This window comes from Nesoenas mayeri, assembly GCF_963082525.1.
Source record: "Nesoenas mayeri genome assembly, chromosome: 8".
Taxonomy (NCBI): Eukaryota; Metazoa; Chordata; class Aves; order Columbiformes; family Columbidae; genus Nesoenas; species Nesoenas mayeri.
Genome location: NC_137554.1, coordinates 32,790,002 through 32,814,068, shown reverse-complemented (window position 1 = coordinate 32,814,068; position 24,067 = coordinate 32,790,002). Strand labels below are relative to the sequence as shown.

The following is a 24,067-nucleotide window of genomic DNA, read 5'->3' as shown; positions in this document are numbered from 1 at the left end:
ACGTTTTTTAACTAATACTTAGGAAATCTCATAATAAACTAACTGACAATATTTTCCCTAGAGACAATGTTTAGGGAAAACGTCTTCCAAAGCAAAGTCTAAAAGTCTCACCCGTAAGCACCATTACTGATCAGTTTAATAGTTTCAAACTCTTCTTCAGATGGAGTTTTCTTTGACTGGACAGAGGCCCCACGGCTCTGGGGAAAGAAGACAAGCAAACGGGAATGAGGAGCAGGAATTATTTCATTCCATATGACACTTCTTCACACTTTAAGCAGCATTCACACAAACTCCATTTCTAAGCTACTGGAGTCTTCAGCGTTAGGATAATTGTCTGTATCCCAAGGACCCTTGTAGATTCCCTCCGTAAATATTAGCACAATCAGTGGACAATAAGATTTTCCCAATATTACATGTTTTTATAACCCAGTAATATAAAAAACAAAGAATTTTTGAAACCTAGTGAGTTATATAATTAAATTTTTCCAATGGTCCATTACTGAAGCCAACTCTCTTCAATATCCATCACATTTTACAAATGCAGATATAAAGCATTTCTGCAGATGATTTTCGCTTGTAACCCTAAAAAAAACCCTATAAAACTTTATGACGATGCCTGTTTGCAACTCTTAATCATCCCACCACCACAGTACAGAGACCCGCACATTTTTACAGTGTACGCTCGACATGCGCTTTGAAATGTCAGCGCTTTTTTAAAATTAAAATTACCCTGCGTTATAATTAATTCTTTACTGCAGACAGAGAAAAAAGTGATAGACAGAGTGAGTGTATTAGTGCTTTACCTCGACTGAATCGTCTGTCTCAGGAGTGTCTGGGCTGTCATAGCTATTCAGCTGGGCCATTTCTGAAAAGAAAGAGGAGAGATTACTCCCAACCATCTCAATCAAACACTGTTCTCTTTGTTTATACAAGACTAACGGTATTTTAAGAGGTGCTTGGAGATGACCAAGGACATTTTTCCCCTCTGTAAAAAGTCACCCCAATTATACAGTGACAACCTTTAACATCTTGTGAGCTGTAGGCAGTATTTTATACACAGATGAATATAAATTGTTCTAATTTCAACCTGACTTATTCTAGGTGGTTTCTATAATAAGTACAAGCAATAAATGCAAGTTTGGGGAAAGCACTAGCTAGTTCATATTTAAACTTATTCCATGCATGTATGTCTGCCTATAGCCTGGTGTTACATTTCATCAACTTCTCTCCACGAAATGCGTCCTATTCTGCAAAACGTTGAGCAGCAGCAAACTGGGAGAGAGTCAGTTGGTTTGAGCTTCTCAGCAGTCTTAAGAGATGCTATAAACTTTACAGACCCAAATCCTATATGAACGACTATCTCTGCACAGACCCCACTGACATTTCTGGGTGCACTCCTTACAGAAAGGAAATAAGGCATCTTGATATATCCACACATTTCTAAAGAAAATTTGACTTCAGTGAGGGGAATTAGCGATGGAAAGGTTCTCTCCCATGACAGGGATCAAAGGAAATTTCACTTTAATGTCAGATTTCAACAAATGCTATTAAATTGCATTTAGCAATCTTTGGTAGAAATTTTCCCAAGGAGATCTTCCCTTGAAGTCAACCTGTCACTGTCATTCTACAAACACCAGAGAAGTTAAACTAGTCCTACCCAGCCAACCAATTGATGCTAAAACTACTCTCCTGATACAACAAGAAGTATGGTTCAACTGCTGAAATATTCTGCAGCGACCTCCGGTCTCTGTCACACTTTCTATTGTTGCTGAGCAAGCCATGCACGCTCATAAAACTTGTCACAGGAGATTCAGACAGCAAAGTACCGGGCAGAAATACAATAATAACGCACATATTCCAAAGGTTGGATCTTCTGGGCCTCTGTGCAGTTACAGCGTATTCAATTTACCATATGTACTTCTGGCACCTAGCAGCAAAGCTGCTACTGTCCTCTAAAGCATTACTCTCTTTGGTTTCGCTGCTCTGTAAGATGTAAAAATACAGTCTCATCTCCACCTAAAAATTCATACTAGTCCTCGTTTCTTATAGAAAATCACAACAAATATACTTTTCCCAGAGAAGCCAACAAAGTGGGACGACAGGAGACTTTCCAACCAGGCCGCCAAATCAGAAAAATAATGGGTAAATTTACTTTTACTGCCCAACAGCACAGAGAAAACAGTGAAATCACAAAGCCATTTTCTAACATTGCTTCAGCTATAATATAGGGAGACATTATTAATATCGTAAGTAAAGAAGTGTCACTGTTGATGTGCGGCCCTTATCCCAGCACCGCTTCTGTGAGACACGGGGCTGGAAAGGACAGTCTAGAATTGGACAGCAAACAGGAAAATAAGGAAAAATGGCCTAGAAATCAAAGCAATGAAATAAAAGGCTCCTTCAGCTATGGAGTGAGTGTGAGATCTGGTTATCTTTGCAGCAGTTTGGAGAGTACAAAACAAGAGTTCTCACCCTCCAAGGGATCTCTAGTGAGTCCCAGCTGGCTGATAATATAACGAGGAATGTCGCATTTAATTCCTTGCCCTTCCTTGGCATGGCCTTCTGCAGCTTCCAACAAATGGTAGAACTCTTCAGGATCAAACTCCTACAGCAAGGTGGTGAGAGACAGAGAGAGGTAAATGATTCAGCTTTACCCTTACTAAAGGTTTTTCCCGTGCAGGAGATATAAATGGCAATAGTAAGCACAGCTAATACATACAGAATAAGCTTAAATTTATGTCCTTTCTTCATTGTCTTCCAAAAAAAACTCATTTTGAAGAAGCGATGGGAGATAACTGGAGTCACCAAACTCATCTAAAGCACAAAAATGGTTTTGAAAGCCAATGAATTCCCAATCTGAATGGAGCTGTGTCCAGGATTTTCAATCTAACCTAGTGGAGACTTCTCGAATAAGTAAGCGTAGGCATCTGTCTTGCTGGTTGTGCAGCCTACTCCTTCATCACCAACACTGGTATTCTTTACACTATGGGGTTCACAGCAAAACCATCCATCTGGCGGTCATGGAGGAGGAATAAGGGAATGCTCCAAAGTCTACTGGTTCTCAAAACTTCCGCAGGTGTTTTCAAAATCTGGTGTAACTGGAAAGATTGGACCACTCTTGCCTACTTTGTCAAAGAAAGCTCCACAAAACTAATGTATCTACTAGTGACTCCAGTGATAAAAGTTGCCCGTGACCACACCGCCCTCAACACGCTTCATGAACAGGAACTGTGCATCCGTATCCAACCACAGATTGCTAATCAGCCAACCTCTGCAATGTCTCAAACTTTCTAGAATTTCTAGAATTATATAAAAAAATACATTCTTATTAGTCAGAGCAAGTCATTATAAAGCAATGCAACTTGCTTTTCCATGTATTCCAATAGCACCAAATAGGATTTCAAACCCAGGCTTCCACATCTGCTTGGATCTCTCACTGGCCTGTCCCTCTGTGTGTTCACAACTGGAAAACCTGACACCAGGTTTGGCTGGAGTTGCTGGGTCTACGGTCAGAGTTTGATTCCAAGACCCCAAACACCATTTATATGACAAGAGGGAATTTCTCCCTTAGTGACAGCTCTTTACTGTAGCTACTAACGACGTGAAGAAAATCAGGTGGCATCAAGTAGCATGAAATTATGTCAATGGCTACATCTGGCCCCTCAACCATAAAATTTATACTGAAAAAATAATATAGCTGCTGTTGCAGCTGACAGTCCATTGGAAAGATACTTAATGCAAAAACCACGTAGCACTTCACTGACTTATTTTTCATCAGTTTTAACGAGAATGTAAAGCTTTCTCTTGAAGGCTTTGTGTTCCTTATCTCCTCAAACACACACCAGACTCTTTAGATCACAGGTGCACTCTCCCCAGGACCAAACTTGAGACCACATCTGGAATATTGTGTCCAGTTGTGGCCCCTCAGTTCCAGCAGGACAGGGAACTGCTGGAGAGAGTCCAGCGCAGCCACCAAGATGCTGAAGGGAGTGGAGCATCTCCCTTATGAAGAAAGGCTGAGGGAGCTGGGGCTCTTTAGTTTGGAGAAGAGGAGACTGAGGGGTGACCTTATTAATGTTTATAAATATATAAAGGGTGAGTGCCATGAGGATGGAGCCAGGCTCTTCTCGGTGGCAAACAATGATAAGAGAAGGGGTAATGGGATCAAGCTGGAACACAAGAGGTTCCACTTAAATGTGAGAAGAAACTTCTTCATGGTGAGGGTGAGGGTGGCAGAGCCTGGAACAGGCTGCCCAGGGGGGTTGTGGAGTCTCCTTCTCTGGAGACATTCAAGACCCACCTGGACATGTTCCTGTGTGACCTCACCTGGGTGTTCCTGCTCCATGGGGAGATTGGACTGGATGATCTTTTGAGGTCCCTTCCAATCCCAAACATACTGTGAAACTGTGAAACTTACCAGGCACTCGAGCAGCCGAGCGGGTCGTGCGATGATAATCATCAGCTTCTTCACAAGTTGGGTAACGAAGGCGACTTCGGAGCTCTCGGATCGCTCGTGGGCCTGTGGAGAGCAGAACATCGCATTACGTTCCCAGCCATGAACTCTTCATTTCTATACATCAGTCGCCAGTTCAGGAACCGCGACTGGGCAGCAAAGGCACAAGCGAGCCACGGCGGGCTGTGATCTCAGCTCGCTCAAGGATGCCAAGTTACATACGGCTTTTCCATTACAACTGACTCCTTTTATCATGCGAGAGATAGTTCAAAGGCTCTATTTGCATTATATCAGCTATCAATTATATTGGATACAATGTGCTTTTATTTTATTTATTTTAAAAGAAAAGAGGAATACTGACTTTTTCAATTTTACCTTCTGCACGATAGCGACCTCTAGATAATTACTAACAGCCTCACATATTTCTAGGCTTTGCTTTCAGCTAGAATTTGAACTACTTCTGTTTATCATCAAGAAGCTTTAGTATTTCTTTCTTTAATTGTATAAACCCCACTGAACTGCTCCAGCACTGCACTGTATGCTATGCAGGACCAAGCAGACAAAGCGAGCAAGGAGCATATAGAAACTTAATTCAGAGACTTTATTCTTGTCCACTCCCTTTACCAGAATGCGCTATAAATTCAAGGTTTGGTGTATGTGTGCCTGTATTTTCTTAACAATAAACACGCTAAAGCAATTATTTCAAAAGCCAAAACAACAGACACCAAGACAAATTTGAACAAATCCCACAGATTACTCTCCTTTTGCTCAAGCACATGATGGTTACATTATGAGTCCTGAAGCACAAATCAACTAGTATTTCATTGCAGGGGGATAAAAAGATGGTTCCAATGACATGTAAAAACTCTGAAACAAAGTATAGATATTTTCTTCCCCAAGGTCTAAAACCAGGCTTTAGCACAGCCACAAATATTAAGTCCGGAGCTTAACCAATGAGCTTATGCTGGCAATAAGCCAGTTGCTTATAGGAATTATATTTTATCAACAAGCATGCAAGCACCAATAAACTAAAAGGTTCATTTAGCATTATTCATCAGCACCATCAAAGAAAAAGACATATATGGGTGAGAAGCCAAATCACACTGAAAGAACAATAAAAACATAGGGAAGCAGGAACTCGGAGTTAGAAACACACAGGCAGCGTTTTAAATAATATATCCCTGATATTTTATTACCAAGATTTTTTAAAGTTCATTATTTCTCAATTTGACACGGGTCAGAATAAGAAATGGTGATTGTCTGCATCAGTGCTGATGAGCCAGGGCTTTAACCTCAAAGAAAATTAAGTACCTGCTAATTAATTATTTAAAAACAATATCAGAGATGCTTCCTGGCTATAAAGCCTTAAAGAGAAGATTATTCTGAAAGCGCTGAAATAAGTTGCCATTTTTTCTAACTAAAAGCTATTTTCTAATTATAAAACAGAGAATAATCAAACTGAAGATGATTAGTATTCACTCCATGTCCTCTAACGCAGTATGCAAATTTATTAATTAAAATTTGAATTTTAGAAAGAAATTAATGCTTTCATATTTGAAAAGCCATTCTGGATCAGCAGGGGTTAACTGTGCTGAAATGAATAAATAAAACATCAACAACTTGGTATTTTTTTAAATATAAGCCACGCAATTGGAAAGTCCTTTCCCCTCCCCCTGCAAGTTATGTTATGCAAAAATTACAACATAATATAAACAATTTATTAGTTTGTAGACATTTATACTGTTAAAGCAAACTTATCCTTTTCCATCAAGTCATTTTGTTTTCTCCTTGTTTCACCTATGACAGTTTAGGCAAAGTAATAAGTTAATCAGGTGTCTGTTGTGCAAACGAAAAGCTACATCACGCTGCCCAATGGTACAGAAAAGGAAAATAAAAGGATTACAAAAAGGAAACACAACTTGTAAGAGCCACTCAGCCACCATCTCCGCACAGCGCTGCTCCGCCTCGACCCGCAGCAAAACCGCCTCGTCTCCCCTCCTCCCGGCGCAGGACGGCCCCATGGACATGGTCCTGAGCAGAGGTGCTGCGCGCCACCCGCTCCTTGGCCTCCTCAGCCAGCCGATGGGCTGAGGGCTCCGGGGGCGTTTCAGGGGTTCCCCCCTCTGCCCCCCGAGGGGAGGAGGGAGAAGCGGCGGGGGCCGCGGGAGGCTGACGCCATTCCCACCCGCACCGCCGGGGACACGGGGACGGCGATTTACACACCGGTTCCCTTATCTGAAAGACCCATCCGTCACTAACTGCAGCTACTGGGGCATGAAATTAAAATCACTGTCCTCCCCTGGGCTTGGGCAGGACCGATAGCTGGGCTATGCAAGTCACAGAGCTGTAATTGAGCTAATATACGGGTGGAAACCAAAACAATAGACCTGCAACGCCAAGAACCAATAAATTTGCGCTCGGGCTCGTATTAAGAAAGCAATCCCAATCAGAATATCCATTTGCCAACGTGCAGCAGCAGTCACCGCAGTATAATACTAACGCCCTCCCCTGTTTCTTTTGTTCCACGCACAGAAACACCTGTAATCCTTCACCTTCCTCACCAATGGGTGACACCTACGCAAAAGCCGTTCAACTTATTACCTGGCTGTAGAACCAGACAAAATAACTGATTGCAACCTTTTATTTTCCCCACTACCTAAGGTCCTATCCCACCCTTTGAGCACACCTCATGGGAACCGAATCCCATACATTCTTTTTTATAAGTGCTTTATCTTTCAATCTTTGCACTTGAAGTGTGAAGTGTAACATTCAAGTTCATGCTTCCCAAAAATCAAGAAAATCACTTAAATTCATTTTTGCTTCAGGATCATTTCGATGACGCAATAAGCAATAGGTTTTTCTCGCTAAAATACAACATTTCATGCTCCTAACAAGGGGAAAGATCTCATTTGTCATAATTAATGAGATTTGATGGCATTTTATTACAAAAGCCAGGATCTAAAAACTTTTCAAAGCTTTCTGGTTGGGTATATTTAAACAGCTCGTTATTTACATACCAAATTACTCCGTTTCACAGATACAATTTTAGGATATAAAATAGACTCAAACTGCAACATATTAAAGCAAGTTTCCTTTCTATATTTTGAAATACTGTGCAAGTTGTTTGTTACCATGTGTCAGAACCAACTCCTCAAAAAGAATGTCAAGAGCATCCATTCTGTCACAGTAAAACTGAATGGGAATCTGTGGGTATTCCTGCCACTTGCTGACCTCCTTATTCACCAAGAAATCGTTTTCCCAATCTTTCTGTATGTTATAAAAATATCATAAAACTATATATATATATATATGCTACTGCACAGACCACACAACTGCCCAAGTGGAAGAGCTTTTGAATGACGTTCCAGCTGTTATTATTTATAATAATAAATAAGTAAGTGTGTAACTCAGCGTCATATATGACAAGCTAAGCAAAGGTAAAGACCCAGCCCTCACATTTGGAATAATCCAAACTTGACTCCAAAGGTCTTGCACTTCAGGTGAGTCCTCCAAAAAAGAAATATCACCCATTTCTACATATTTAGAGTGAAATGTCCATTTTTGTCCCTCTAGAATGCAGTCTGAAGGGCAAAGCACTGACTGGCAAGCAGGGGAAAAGAAGTCGCTTTGAAATATTAAAATATAAAAGAAAAGCCAAGCTCTGCAGGAGAGCTGAAGAGAAGAGGTCACAGCAAGCCCTGTGTGCCAATGCCTGAGCAAGCCCAGGGGTGACCATGCTATCTTCCCTTCTCAATCAATCAATCTCCAGTTCAATGTCATCCTTCCCTGTGCTCGGGAGCAGCGGTATAATGCCTGTAGGGTCACGGGGAAAAGGACATTTCCAAAGTGTGTTTTGAGGGCCTGTTCTATGGGAGGGGAGAGGAAAGGAAAAAGCAGGTTCATCTGGCCCACACGTTCTCTGAGACCCTGATGAACCACAAGACAGGCCTGAAAGTGCAGGCTCCAAATGGCCAGACCCAATTTATCGCTCTATGGTGTGAGACATCATGTTTGACACACAACGGACAAAACATCTGGGAGTCCAAGAATGTCAAGTATCTGCTACCAGAAGCAGCAAACACCCTGCGGTCCCCTCGCTCCCCTATTTGCTATTTTGCCAAGCACACACACCCACTTCTAGTGAAATCTTTTCAACTCCCAAACCATCAGCCAAAGACGCCTGATCCCTTATTTCACAGCTGATGTGCAAAGAGACTCATAGAACATTTTCCTCTCTTTTAAAGACCATTAATACTGATCAATTTCTTTGACCAGATGCAGTTTCTCCAGCTCTGTATGGTGGAATCAATCATGAAACTCTTGCGCAGTAACCAAAACCCACCAACATTACCAGGAAACACATTTCTTACTATTAAACGCATCCACAGTGCTAAACTGATATCCCAGCATCATATAGACCCTCAAAAGATATTCCTGGCCTCTCCTGATCTGTCCAAATTGTATTTCCCGTGCAGGCAGAACACCACAAAACCAAACATGAGTCATTTTTCTCCCATGCATAGCAAATATCAAGGAAATTACAGCCACACTCATATAAATGGGGTAGCCAAAGATTTTAGCTGACATAAGGGAAGATGCTGCAGTTCTCATAAAGCTTTATAATAAATAATTGTGCATTAATATAGTATTTTCATTCATCTGCAACTTTCTAATGTCTGGAAAGAGTGGGAGAGGTGCACAAAGTAGTGCAATCCATGCCAGTGGGTTGGCAAAGTGATCAATGACACCTAAACACATCTTCACTAAATACATTAAAAATCATCATGGAAAGTAAATTAATTCAGGTGCTCTGTTTCTAGGTGTCCCAGTGGCACTTGTTATCTGATACTGTGATCTTTATAAACCCAGGCTTTTCAGCTTGCTGTCTCCTTAAATCAAAGCAGAGGATTAGGAAGGCAGTCCCAAACAGAGGTCTGGACCCAGCAACTGGTAACAGCACTGACTCTACAGTATAAATGCTAAAGTATTTTTTTACATTTAGTAGTATTTTAATTTTAAAGGAAAAGAGCAGCTTTTAATGAGTAGCTGAAGCATATTGAGCACGCATTAAAATTGTGCCCCCTTGTGTATTTTCATGTGCTTTGAACACCACACAACACACTGAAGCGCTGAAAAACCCACAACCGGATTACGCTCAGCTCAAGAGTATCTTTCATGAAAAATTTATAGCAACACTACAAACTACGGTGTTTTCCCTCCTTGAAGGTACTATTGTAATTAATAAGTCATTCGGAGTTTTGAAGTACATGAAAGAAGAGTTCAGTGATTTCCTTCATCTGGATGAACCCCATTTTCATAAATGGTGAAGACTGCTCTGACTTACTCTGGAACAACCCAGATCTTCCGACACCCCACCCGCTGCCCTTCCCCTGGAGGCCACGTTGTCTCTCCTAAAATCAAAGCTCTGCCTTATTGCTTCAAGTTTCAATCAAAAGAATATATTCTACTTCCCAGCGAGCACTTACATCCTGGAGAAGTTTCTCCAAGTTTTCCTGCAGCTCATAAAAGTAGCGAGAAGTAATAAGACCTTCACGTGATTTATCTAGGCAATCTCTGGCCAGCTCAATAACTTGATGATGAATGAAACTTAGGACCCCATCTGCTAATTGCAGCACGTTCTCTGGAGCGTTAGAGGTAATAAACTCAGCCAGCCGTTCTTCCATCTGCGCCGTGGCCTAAGAGTACAGAATAAGGAGAAATTACTCTTACATTTTACTACCCCAGAACTTAAACATAAACAGGTAGGGTGGTAAGTAACACATTCCTAATTCAAAAACGCACGAGGCTTTAAAAATATTCCGCAATACAACAGCATTTTGCTGAGAATAAAAATAGCGTACCATAGGCAAAAGTTACATTCAGAGGAGCAAACGACAGAAATGAATCAGAGCACACTCACTGCAAATGCAAATGAAATGAAACGAAGCTATGGCAGGCCTGAGGCTGTATTCCTCCCTGGGTCTCCAGGGTGAGGACACGGGATATGAGGCATTTTCAGCCCTTTTAGGCAAGACCATGGAACCTGCAAATCATTGCCCCGAGCAACAGACACGCAGCATTTCTATCGCTATTAGCACTGATATCCTGTGTCCAGAGAAATACCTAATTAGCAGCTTGTGGAACAGGAAGGAACGGTCATATTGACAGCTCGGGGATACACGATCTTCTACACTAATTTCAAGATGTAAGTTTTCAAAGCTCGATTCTACAGGTTTTGATATTCAGCTTCTTAAAAACCATACACACTTGTTTTCACGGATCACTCCAGCACGTTTCAGTGTGACTGAATTCAGGTTGACTTTCCTAAAGATCCCAATTTGCCCCAATGGCAAACTTGTGTTTCGCCAAAACCTCCAGAAGAATTTGGAATGACTTTAAAAGAAATCTTTGCATTTCCAAAATGTAAACGGAAAGCTCACCAAAACTACTTGGATCAGTATAAAGCCCATTTAATGCAGAGTTATGAGAGAACGTTATTAGATTTATTTTGAAATTACTCTAAAGTGGCTTTTTTAAGTATCTATGGAACTAAGCCAAACATCCCTCTTCCAGCCTTTATCTCATTTGGAATTTAAAGAAAAAGACAAGGATTAGTTAAAAATATATGGAGACACTGGCCTCATAAACAACATAAATGGACTGGGCAGCCGGAGCATGGCCCTTTGCATTCCTGCCAGCATTTGTCACGCCAATAAGAGACATGAGAAATTCAATAAATAGGATGCACATACACAAACACAAAGATTTTCTCTTTCTTCTACTGTAGAATTAACATGTGAAGCAGAGAAGGCAGAGAAGGCAAAGTGCGCTCCTTGGAAATCAGAGGTAAGAGGCTCCTTCTCCAATGAGCACAACAAATTAACTCTGAGTTTGGTCACAAGTTCATTGAACGCATTATTCAAACAAGTGATTTCTTACCTTGGGAAACCTTTCCTTGTACACATGGTTCATCATTATTATTTCACTGTCAAAGGAAATTGGGGAGCGACCCGGGCTAGAGGAGAAAAGAAAGGACATTATCATTTACAGGTATCACACCAAAAGCTCCAAAATGCAGCACTGGCCGTAAAGCCGACTGTGGCCCTTCCAAAGCTTTGACTTCACGTCAGCAATGGGCTTCACTTCAGAGAAAACCCCAGCAACAATGGCAACCTACAGCCCTCGCAGTTAACTCATCCGAAAACTGCTCATGTTCCTGTCTTCACGTGAACTCAGGCACAAACCCACCTATTTTCAGTGAATGCAAGTCCTAATATAAGCATGGAAAAGAACAGTGTATTTGTTGCAGGTGTATCTGTTGTTTCCCCCGTTCTCTTACTGCTCTGCATGGAAGTGTTAGCAGCCCTGCCCAGGAAGAAATCACGGTTATCTCGGGGCTCTAGAGCTGGACAGGAGCAGAGCAAATGAACCAAGGAGCTTGAGATGACTTGCTTTCCTTTGTCTGAAGAATAGCACACTACTGGAGGGATGCCGGAGCGCTGTTATTAGGCTTAATCTTACATATAAATACCACAAGCAATAGGAGCAGAATACATCCATGAAAACTGCGCTCCCCGGAGGCACATTACACCACGGATGCATATGCATAGGTTAGCGAGCAGCTTCAAGACATAGGAAAAAACAGGATGCTAAATTTTGACAAACTGCATTTCTATGACTGTTTGGGTTGCACCTCATTTCATCACATCTGCTGGTATGCGATGCTCTGGCTCCCTGTGCAGTGAGGACAGCGGAGTGAGGTAATGCAGATAATCCCCGGCTCCAGCATCGCCCGCAGCAGCTCATTCCTCCCATTACCCTCCTTTAGCATTCAAGACAAGCGAGGGCTTCAATTATCTGGCATGTTACATGATCATTGTCTTTATGATTTTAAGCGTACTACATATTGCTGAAAATGCTCTCTCCATGGCAAAAACCATAATTTTATCTCGGGTGAGTTCAAACGTTTGAAACTTTCTTAAGAAGGGTGAAATGAATCTATCTAAATGGAATAAATGCATTTTAAACTCGGAATGCATTACCGTTACCACCTTGCTGCTAACCTATTTAAGGGAAAAAACATTCTTTTGGGAACATATATTTACAATTCAAAGAAAATGTAGCTCCCTGGCTCACAGAATACAGCGATACCAATCTCTTGTCATGTCTAGTGCTGGAATTCCATGAATTACATTGTGTCTTGTTTTTATTAAGGTTTATCCCTCAGCTTGGGAAAATGGACTTCAGATTAAATCTCTCACTGAATCCTTATGTTAAAGGAGAAAAACTGATTTGGGTGTTTTGGATACCAAGGAAAAACACATTTTCATCAATTATTTTTTGAAGGAAATGTAACCTTTAGCTTAGTAGATCCCTATTTTAACCAAGGAAAATTTTCTTAAAAAAATAAACTTGCATTTATATTCATATGTAATATATGACACAATGAAAAGAAGGGTAAGGACATCTGAATTTCAGACTTAGAAGCAATTCCCCCCATCTAGCCTGCGATCTTTATCTTTATCCTCTTTTCTCTAAGCGCAAACAATCTGCCACAAACACACGAGACTTATTTACTGGTAGTTCATATGCAGCTGAAGAATTAGCGAACATAGTTATTGAAGCATTGATTTTTCTATAATGTGTTATTTCTTTGTGCGATATAAGTGAGGTGTAAGTTACAAGGATATATAAGCCCTTTGATACTAACTACAGAAACATGGAGGCGCACGTACACTTTAACACTAAAGCCGTCCTACTAAAATTTGTGTGTGCTTCAGTATTTGCTGTCTTTGGGCTACAATAAAGCATGAGGGGTTCTGCCTTTGGCTTTCAAGGCACTTTATTCATCTGGATACAGGAAATGAAGAGCTATGCAGAGCTCCTTGAGCTGTCCTGGCAGCACAGGCTGTGATTCCTTCAGGAGAACCACAATGATATGTGAGTTTATTTGGTTTGCCTTTGTGTTTTATGATTCTGAAACAAAGTAGTTTCTTTGCACAAGAGTCTATTCATTGGCCAGAAAGTAAACACCGATAATCTCTTCGCTTCCTTCTTCAGGAGCTGATTAGTGCCACTTTTTACCACCGAAAATGACAGAGCATCCAAACCTGGGTTCAAGGTTCAAATTGTCATTCTAAATAAAATTTGCTCAATGTAACAAGTCAAATTAAATGTCTAGCTGACCACAGCAAGACTGCAACATAATATACTGCACCGTAATTTTTTATGTTGAGAAACTAGAGAAATAATGAGAGGGATAAGTGCCTAACTAACCGAAGGCCACTGCTGGGTACTCTACAGCACCTTTGAGACACGGCCAGGTGAGCAGGACACCAGAACCAGACAGCGCGATGGCACCAAGGAAGAATGAATGGGAATACAGGAAAAAGAAAGAAAAAAGGAGTTTAATATGGGGTTTTTTTAGCATGGCAGCTTTTCAAATGCAAAAGCTTCACACGTCTATTAAAGCACCAAAAATCTCACATACCAGAACTAAACTAGTCTAACATTTCAAGCCTCACAAAGGAGCAGATGATTTTCCGTAAGACAGAGGACACACGCTGTGCACGTGCATCCCATTCTAAGACAAAAAGCCGGCTGCTTCTCTTTTCTCCGTGTAGATAGGTAGGTCAAAAAATGGTTATTGTCAGGGAGCTTTTCATTTCAGCAGAGCAGACATTAGGAGAAGATCTGTGCCCTCAAGCTTAGCAGCAGAATGAAAACCTCCTCTCCTCTTCCCCTTCTTCACCCCCGCGGTGGTGGATGCTCAGCGACATCCATCTCCCGCAAAGGTTTCCAGTCTTCAACCTGTCAAAACCCATGTGTTTTTATCTGGTGCTAGACACTGAAAATAGCTCGCAGACAGCTATCTCAGAGAATAGCGTTTATAGTAATCACTTAAATCTTACAAAATGGAATTTAACTGTAACTAAATAAAACAGAGATGTTTATGAATACCTATTTTTCCCTTCACGGTGACAGCTGTATTTATTAGGGGAATGTGGAGGATCTAAAAGCTCTTCTCTGCTTGACCCCACACATGCAGGTTAAATCAGGATCCTTCTTCCCACATAATCGTAACCAAACAAGCAAGTGGTGAAACAGAACTGTAAAGAGTTTGTTGCGCTGAGTGCTTTGAAAATAATTTCTGAGTTCGTCTGCATGCTTTGTTATTGTTTTAATTTACTATTACAAACCACTGAGATTCATTTACATGTAGTGGATAAATACTATTTGTGATTGGGTTTGTATTGGTGAACTGTTTTCTGGTTCAGCCCTTCTTTATACGAGAAGTGACATTCTTGCAAATGTAAGGGGTTTTAATGTATATGTATTTATAAATATAAATCATAATTAATGAATAATAATATGTGTAGATATATGAAAGAACATTAAGGGAATACATTTCAGTCATAATCTCTTTGAAAGTAAGGACTAGAGAGTTCTTTCTACAAACTTATACAAGGGCTAAAACTCTGTTTCCAATACCCCACTTGTTTAATGAGTGCAAACTGAGACTGTTTTAGAAGACACTACAGCAATGAGCAGTACAGAGGGTAAATAAGAACATCCAATTCTCCTCATAATAGAAAACCATAAGGAAGGTGAGTGAAGCTAAAAGGTAACAAACTTAAACCCAGTCACTTTGAATGGCTTTTTTAAAATCAAGTCCACAGAAACCACTGTCTTGAGAGAGAAAACAAAGAGACCAACATCAGCTGTAATGCAGTTAGAATGTATTTTTATAAGAAATAGATGCCTTATGCTTCAGAATCACCAAGTGTTCTCCTTCCCCGGCAGGGAGTGCCGCCTGCTCCTCCAGAACGAGCGAAGAAACCACCCAGGTCACTCGGGTGGGTAAAGCTGAGCTTCAGCGCAGCCAGACGAGAGAGCTCTGCAAGCTGCAGGATCACTTTGTAACATAAAAATGGACTATGTGGGCTGCTGGTGTGGTTTCACAGCACCTAGGCCTTTCTCCCATTCTCAGAAGCTTGTTTTGGCAACTGACATTTTCTAGGAGTTCACAGAATCCCAGAATGTCAGGGGTTGGAAGGGCCCTGGAAAGCTCAACCAGTGCAATCCCCTCATGGAGCAGGAACACCCAGATGAGGTTACACAGGAAGGTGTCCAGGCGGGTTGGAATGTCTGCAGAGAAGGAGACTCCACAACTCCCTGGGCAGCCTGGGCCAGGCTCTGCCACCCTCACCAGGAACAAGTTTCTTCTTAAATTTAAGTGGAACCTCCTGTGTTCCAGTTTATACCCATTACCTCTTGTCCTACCATTGGTTGTCACTGAGAAGAGCCTGGCTCCATCCTCCTGACACTCACCCTTTCCATATTGATCCCCATGAATGAGTCACCCCTCAGTCTCCTCTTGTCCAGCTCCAGAGCCCCAGCTCCCTCAGCCTTTCCTCACACGGGAGATGCTCCACTCCCTTCAGCATCTTGGTGGCTGCGCTGGACTCTCTGCAGCAGTTCCCTGTCCTGCTGGAACTGAGGGGCCACAACTGGACACAATATTCCAGGTGTGGTCTCCCCAGGGCAGAGCAGAGGGGCAGGAGAACCTCTCTGACCCACTGACCACCCCCTTCTAACCCACCCCAGGTACCATTGGCTTCCTGGCCACAAGGGCACAGTGCTCTGTGTTGTCTCTGTATATTCTTAACAGCAGGATCCAGCACGTCGAAACTCAGGTTGGAGGACTGCATTTAAAAAGCACTATGCAGCAAAGAGATGAAGGAGCATATTTGATTAAGGATGATCTCACCTACTTCAACTACACACATAAAAAAAATCACTGTTACAGTCTTCAACCCTTTTTCCCTAGACAGTATTATACCAAAATACGAAAGGAGATCAAGAAAAATGGGCAGATTGGTGGGCTGGGTGACTGCACAAAGGCAGCTCCTGAAGAAGTCGCTATTAGTTAACTCTACTTTTATCTTCTTCCCCACACATTCCCACGTTAGCAACCGCTGAAGGATGACGAGCAAAGAGAACTGGGAAAAGATGGAGGGCAGCACCTCTCTAACTTGAAAAGAGCAACGGTGCCAAGTTTAGTGCAAGAATTCACACTCTCCACGCATTTTACTCCCGGGAGGAAAAATCTTCAGGTAAAGAGCAGGATTGTTCTAAACAAAGTGAATGTATCCTGAGCATCTCTCTGTTGGTCAATAACTTGAAGGATTTGAAGGTTGCATTTAAAAAAAAAATAAAGAAAGAGAACAGCTGAGAGATTATATTTAAGAACTACTTCTGCAGGTAATAAAGACATATTCTCTTCAACCGCAGACATACTACAAGCACCCAACCAGGTAGGTCACATGGAAATACGTTATTTCATTTAGCGTGTGAGAACTGGATCTATTGGAGATGGATGAGAGAACATTAGCAACCAGCTTTAAAAGCACATCACGGTTTTGGATTCCAGTGCTGGTCTCAGGCTACCGCCTTCCTGCACAGGACAGCAGCAGCCAAGAACCAGTGCCATTATTGTGTGCAGCTGTGGCCCCTCAGTTCCAGCAGGACAGGGAACTGCTGCAGAGAGTCCAGCGCAGGACAACAAAGATGCTGAAGGGAGTGGAGCATCTCCCGTGTGAGGAAAGGCTGAGGGAGCTGGGGCTCTGGAGCTGGACAAGAGGACACTGAGGGGAGACTCATTAATGTTTACCAATATATAAAGGGTGAGTGTCAGGAGGATGGAGCCAGGCTCTTCTCGGTGACAGCCAATGGTAGGACAAGGGGCAATGGGTTCAAACTGGAACACAGGAGGTTCCACTTAAATTTAAGAAGAAACTTGTTCCTGGTGAGGGTGGCAGAGCCTGGCCCAGGCTGCCCAGGGGGTTGTGGAGTCTCCTTCTGTGCAGACATTCCAACCCGCCTGGACACCTTCCTGTGTAACCTCATCTGGGTGTTCCTGCTCCATGGGGGGATTGCACTGGATGAGCTTTCCAGGGCCCTTCCAACCCCTGACATTCTGGGATTCTGTGATTCCTTGGTGCGGAAATTCAGGGGATTTCAACTGGGACGTGATTAATTAAGTGATGAGTATCTTCAAGCCACAGTGGCAGAGCACCACTCAGTGCTACCAGCTCATCAGTGTTCATCTGCCAGCACTACCCTCCGTCAACAGACGCTTTGCTACTTTCTTCATCTGGTTTGATCATTAAGACTGCTCTGTATGAACAGAACATTTGTAGCTATATACAAGAAAATGGTAAATTTCTACTCAAAGAAGCAAATTCTTCCAAAAGATATATCTAAGCAGTACTTTCCTCCATCTAGGAGCATAAAAGGATCATCTGATACTTCTAAAAAATGTTGGGTTACAGAGACCCCCAGTATTTGACAGTGACATCTCAAAACACCAGTCCCTCTCTCCTGAGAGGACGTGTATACTCTATCATGCGGGCAAACAAATAAGCAAGCTGTGTAGTGAAGATGGTCTGGTCTTCATGTATTTGAGTACCTGTTTACAAGGGCACGAAACCCTCTGTCAAAGAGGGTATTTACTCCTGCAAACATCGCTCCAGTTGGTTGGATTGACACATGAATATTGCCTTGGCGTTGACAGGGCCAGCAGGAATGTTTGGTAGTGGCAAAGGTGCTTTAGAGTCACACAGAGCCAGCAATAAGCAAAATGAAAACAAATCAGGTACAGTAAGTTTGAAAAATTAAACTACTTCATTCTAAGCTTTGGAATACCCATAAGGCACCATTATTGCACTGAAAACCAGAGAGGGCTAGAGAAAGCTTCCAAGAAAGGAAGAAGATGAACCACATAGTTATAGGCACACTGAATTAATCTAGGCTCATCGCAAATTCTAAACCTACTATATGATAACCCTGGTTTTAAATTGGCTCACAGAGGTAAAATTCTCTACTACCTGATAATCCGTATTAACAAGGAAAAGTAAAATTTGGCTCTTCATTTTATTGTTCATATAATTCTTGCATTAGCAAGAGTGCCTTATACTTTGTTATGCCAACAGTAACATGTCTGTGTTAGAAAGGACAATAATTACTTTAGTGACCTGTTGTCTACCTACAGTAGTTGTCTCATCTATAATTAGTATTGCTACAGTTATACTACTCAGTAATAGCGTTAAGAGTGACAGCAAGAGGACTCAAGTAGGCCTATCGATCCAAGAGACTTAGTACAAATCACATATCTAGTCTTTTACTACATGGCAATTTGCAGAGATCACAGGCTAAATGTGCTACTACCTATAGTACATACCTGCTCCTGTAGATTACTGTGTAACTACACTTAGTAGATCCACACGCAATTGCCATGCAGCCTGCACTGAAGTTTAGAACACATAAATAATTACAAATAATCACGAAAGACCAGCTCTACCATGACACAATATTCAAAATAGGGTTTTTTACATTATCTTGGCCTGTTTCACTTCCTTCTGTTACAAACCCCGGCCTGGGGCCCAAGTTGGGCACACAGATTCAGTATTTCCAGCTGGCAGAGCTCCTGAATCTTGCCCATTAATTTGAAGGAGATATCCACCTCTGACGCCCTCAGATGAGAAGCAGAAGGGAGACGTCACCTTTTTGTCCCCTGCTTGTATAAGTCATTTTTCTTCCACAAGACATTGAGTCCATAGGCACTCATCTCTAGACTTGCATTCACTTGGTCTAGTACTAAATGCATAGAAACCTTAAGGCTTTTGCCACGATACAAACCATTTGATGTATTCCATATAATTGTTAGACACTTGCAAGAAAGATTGCCCAGAGAGTCTGTGGACTGTGTGTCCCTGGAGGTATTAAAAAGGCATCTGGACACGGTCCTGGGCAACCTGCTCCAGCCGGGGTTCGGACAAGACGTCCTCCAGGTCCTTCCCAACCTCAGCCATTCGGTAATTCTGTGACACATGAACTTCTAGTTGCTTCTGGTTTTAAGTATGGAAAAATCATCTGCACAAGGAAATAAGCCCTGGATACCTATCGTCGAACAGCTAATTTTCTGATGCAACAGTAAAAATGATTCAACTGCTAATGCAGAAAGAATGTTTTCAGCACTATTACAAAATTGCTCTTCGGTGCAATTCCATTTGAGGTTTTGACTTCACCTGCTCTAGTTTTCACAGCCTTTCAGAAGCACTGCTGGAAAAGTTACGAACAGTGACTGCAAACACTTCCTTACATTAATGCAGCAAAATTCTGAGAAGAAACTTAATTAAAGGAAATCTGCTTCCTATAGATTATGTTTGAAATGCTTGTGGATCATGTTTTCATAGAGTTATTGTGAAGACACAGACTATGCTAAAACCATTTTGCAACTCGAAATGTCAGCATCGAATGCAAAACCAAAACCATCCTTTCTTATTAGGTGAGGTGGGTCTAATGCTGATTATAATGATTTCAAAAACATGTAACAAACCAGCTACAAATTACTATTCTTAGATCTGAAAGCACATATAGAAATGCAGTACATGTGTCCGACATGCTATAAATTCAACAAACAAGCTGGAGCTCACCTGAGACTGCGCGACCGAGGCCTCAAGGCTGGCGAATGGCGCCCTTCCTCATCGGTGATGCTCTCAGTACTGAAATGCTTTGTCAGGAAATGAAGTTCATCTGCCGTGGGCTGAAAGGGCAGCTGGTGCAGCTTCTCCTGAGATGAGCATGATGACTGAGTACAGAAAAAAATACAGAAAAGAAATGCACTAAACGCATGCATAGGGGTCAGCTAATGAATGGAAGAGGAACGGATTCTGCCAAACACTGCACACTCCAGCGGAAAAGAAAGCTACTTATCAGACCAGGCGCCTCATTATATTCTCGTTAGGCTAAGCCAACCCTTGTGTACAACGACAGAGCTGGTGAGATCAGAACTTTGGGAGAAGCCTAGGGAACCATTGCATCCCATCTGGGACCGTTCCGTCTGATCGTGCAGGTAGTTTACTATCAGGAGGCAGAAAGGAAGGTAAGTGAGTAGCAGCGCTACTCTGGAAAAGAACAAGGAGGTTCCTGGAGTGGTGAGCAACTTTCTTTCCTTTTCCCTCATGCTCCCTTAGCTCAGGAGTTCCACTGGCATGCAGAATGCTATGGAGCTGTGTAGACATGAGAGTTTTTGCTGATAATTGGCTCTCATTGGAAATTCCTACAGTAAATGGTCAGGATGTTGTTTCTCCCTTCCTTTACCCATCAGGCTTCTTCTCTAACCAAGCAGGCAATAACAAAATGAAAGTAGTTGACTTTACAGAGTTGTAAGATTAATAGTTTCTCGTTATAAACAGCTTATTGGTCCTTAAATAAGCTGATGCATTTATATGACGTGTGTCCTATGATAGTGATAGACATCTAACTGTTTTAACTCTTGAACCTCAAGAAACCTTAGATTAAAACCAATACTTGTGGGAAGTGTTAATAACGTCAGATGTTGGATGTTCCATGGCAAAAAAGCTGTAAGGGAACTAATGAATGTGTTTTTTCTTGTGCGACTTTGTGTGACTTTTCTGTGCCCTTTCCCTTTTACAAAAGTAAGAAAATATATTACGTAAGGACAAATTAAACATCCCCTTTGAAAACAACGGGGGCGGGGGAAAAATGGAAGTGTTGAATAACCAGAGTAGCACTGAATAACACCAGTGGGCCTTGTCAAAAACATCATCCTAATCTAAATTCCAAGGCTCCTCATTGATCTGATTAAATTAATTATGTACACTGGTCCAGCAGAAGAACATTCCCTCCAATGACCCTCACTCACACTGGGCAGCACTACACCCCAGTACCAGAAGCACTGGTGGGGGGAAATTATACATGATATAATATGTATGACCAAAGCTTTAACTCACCTACCATGCTCTTCTAGACTTGCTGACGGTTTTTGCTAAAGAAGGCTAAGAAGTATTGGCCAAGCAATGAAAGCCAAATGCTGACAAGGCTTTTCACTGAGTCCTGCATGTTTGGACGGTTGATAGGAAAGAGCAAATACTCTTAAATCACCTAAAACAGGTACACTCAAATGTGTCAAGAAGGTAACAGCTACACTTGGACTGAATTAAAACGAAGCAGATTGCTGCAGATCCTAGCAGTCTTATCTAAAGAATCCTAGCCAAGACTGAGATGGAGATCTGAATGCGGGAACTTATAAACCTAGAGATCGTATTCTTTGATAAGAATATAACTTGCTCCAGACCGCAGATCCACTCTGTCTGCACTGCTCAGAGCTATTTACAGAAATGAACCCCCTGAGAGCCTTGGGACACGCATGAACCCCCAGGCCACGGCTGGAACTGGAAGCCACCACTTGCAATGTTTTCCTTGGGGCAGGTCTAGGTGCAGGGACCATGTTGGGAAGTCACCTCCAGCACAGTGGCCACACAGCGATGATCATCCAGACGGTGGATCAACTTACACCGATCTAATCCACGCTGAAGCCAAGAGAGAAAGCCTGGGTGTCTAATACAGCCCCTTTGCCCACAGCTATCCTGCTGTGCTCGCTGCTTATATATACACGAAAGATCTTCTCCCTATAGTACAGAATGACGCAAGCCCTGTTTGACTTTCAGAGGTTTCTTTTATGTCTTTGTGTCTTACACAATACAAAGAACTGGAAGAAGTACCTGCCTAAGAAAAGGTTTGTGTCAGTTGACATCCCGTTCCTGATGAATAATAGAGCAGGAAGTACCACAGACTGGCTTATAAACCCGCATTAGCAGCTACTCAAGTCTCAGCATTGCAAATACATGTCTTATTAAAGACAAAATGAAACTACAACTACCATGTTAAGGAAGGTTAGTGCATAGTTACTAGTTACTAGAGTTAGGGGAAAATAGAATCAAAACTGATAGCATAGAAAAAGCATTAAAAGCTTTGTCTCCCAACAGGAAAACCATCAGGGAAGTGGTGCTGGGCAACTCAGGGATGACCCAACAAAATCCTCCCTCCACCTTCTCTCCTTAAAAGCAATTGGATCACAAAGTTTCTAATTCCAGAGAATAATTAAGAAAGCCCTGATGATAAAGACCATGATGAGAAATGGGCTTTCCTTTGCTAAATGCTTCTCCAGCAGTCTCAAGGCATACGACCGTTCAATGAAATAGTGTGAAAGCAAAGTGAAATGCTTCTGAAGTATTGATTTGTAAGTAATCATATCACTGTATTCAATATTTGCAGCAGACTACTAAAAAAATCCCCCTGGTGTCTTAATTAGAGAAGCAGCATTAGCCAGCTCTTCTCCAGTAAAAAAAATCAAGCTAATACTACAGTAGCTTATATATTAACTCCGCATTTAGAAAATGAATAGCAGATTAGATGTTTAAAAATACTTGTATACTGGCCCATTCAACTGACTCTTTTATATTCATTTAACTTTAAAGGTCTTCTCCAGCCTTTTCAGTGCTGGTCTGATGATATATAGATATATATATAGATATATATATATATCTGGTCATCGCAATTTGTATGAAAAGTGTAAACATGTATTTTTTTAAAGTGTCGTCCCTCATTTGGAAGTAAAATATAAAGCAGAATCTACAGGTTTGCACTGACCTTAGACTAGGTAAATGTCTTGATTTGTTTGGTTGACGGGCTGGTAAAGGAGCTGATTTACACCATAGAGAAGGCCTACCGGCTTCCTTCCATCTTGCTTGAAGACGAAATGTAATCTTGAGGACTGACCATGGAAGCCCGAAATTCCCTTAAATTTGCATCTGTGGCATTAATGTGCCCTGTTGACAAGCCCCTTGACTACTTCTTAATTCAGTTTTAAAGTCTGGGCAGTAACAATACTGCTTATCAACCTCAGAGGTGTTATTCAGATCGATTCAAATTCATTCTAATCTATGAAATAGTATGGTAATAGTATTGTCATAAACAAGTAGTAAGTAGGATTGGCTTAGAAACACTAAGTTTAATAGCTCCAAGAATTGCATCACTACTTACTAAACAACCCATTTCAATGCCTTTCTGAGACTGTAACACTGAACAAGCAAAAGAATAAGAGATGACTCAAAATATTGGAATTGCAGATCTTAATCTATTTCCTGCAGGAAAGTTAATTTAGGTCAACATATGACTATCACTTCATGCTTCTCATTATACCACCCCATTTTCTGTTACTTACTTACAATACTCACACCATTTGAACGGATGCTTTATATGTGGCCACACAGTTGAAGACACCATACCACACATCCCAAAGTGTGTTACATCACAGCTATACAGGTGGCCTTAACATTTCTAATTTCTCTGTGCTTGGCTTGGAAAGCTTGTTATGGAGATAACCACAACATCTAGTTTGTATAAACTAAAGAGTTATCGCATGAAGGACCTGAGAGTTATAAGGGTTAACAGAGTGCTGCCGCATTACTGGTATTAATGACATTAATTAAGACTTTTGAAAGCGCAGAACTCAAGCAACCCGCAGCCAGTCTTTCTAATGACATGTGTAAACACTAAAAAGCTTCATTGGGAGGTTCAAACTATTGGAGTTGAGTAACAGATGTGGATTATGAGTTTTTCTTTCTGCTGGCCTGATAGCAGAGGTTTTTGTACTAAGAACTTAAAGCAGACAAGCAAGAATTTCATTTCCCAGTTATAAAAAAGCTGGGAAGTGGCTATTAATTCTGTGCTATCTCTTAGAGTCCT

The 24,067-nt window shown here is 41.6% G+C and overlaps 1 protein-coding gene across 3 annotated transcripts in view; it reads right to left on the bottom strand.

Moving 5' to 3' along the window:
- Nucleotides 1-24,067, bottom strand: part of MAST2 (microtubule associated serine/threonine kinase 2) — a 187,476-nt gene that overhangs the window by 29,578 nt on the left and 133,831 nt on the right. For all 3 annotated transcript variants that reach the window (XM_080349198.1, XM_080349200.1, XM_080349199.1), the window contains exons 9-15: nt 19,951-20,105; nt 11,393-11,468; nt 9,940-10,149; nt 4,418-4,519; nt 2,473-2,605; nt 804-865; nt 112-197 (exon numbers count right to left, since the gene is read on the bottom strand). In XM_080349198.1, coding sequence (XP_080205324.1) covers nt 112-197; nt 804-865; nt 2,473-2,605; nt 4,418-4,519; nt 9,940-10,149; nt 11,393-11,468; nt 19,951-20,105 — 824 coding nt within the window. The remainder of the gene's footprint in view (nt 1-111; nt 198-803; nt 866-2,472; nt 2,606-4,417; nt 4,520-9,939; nt 10,150-11,392; nt 11,469-19,950; nt 20,106-24,067) is intronic.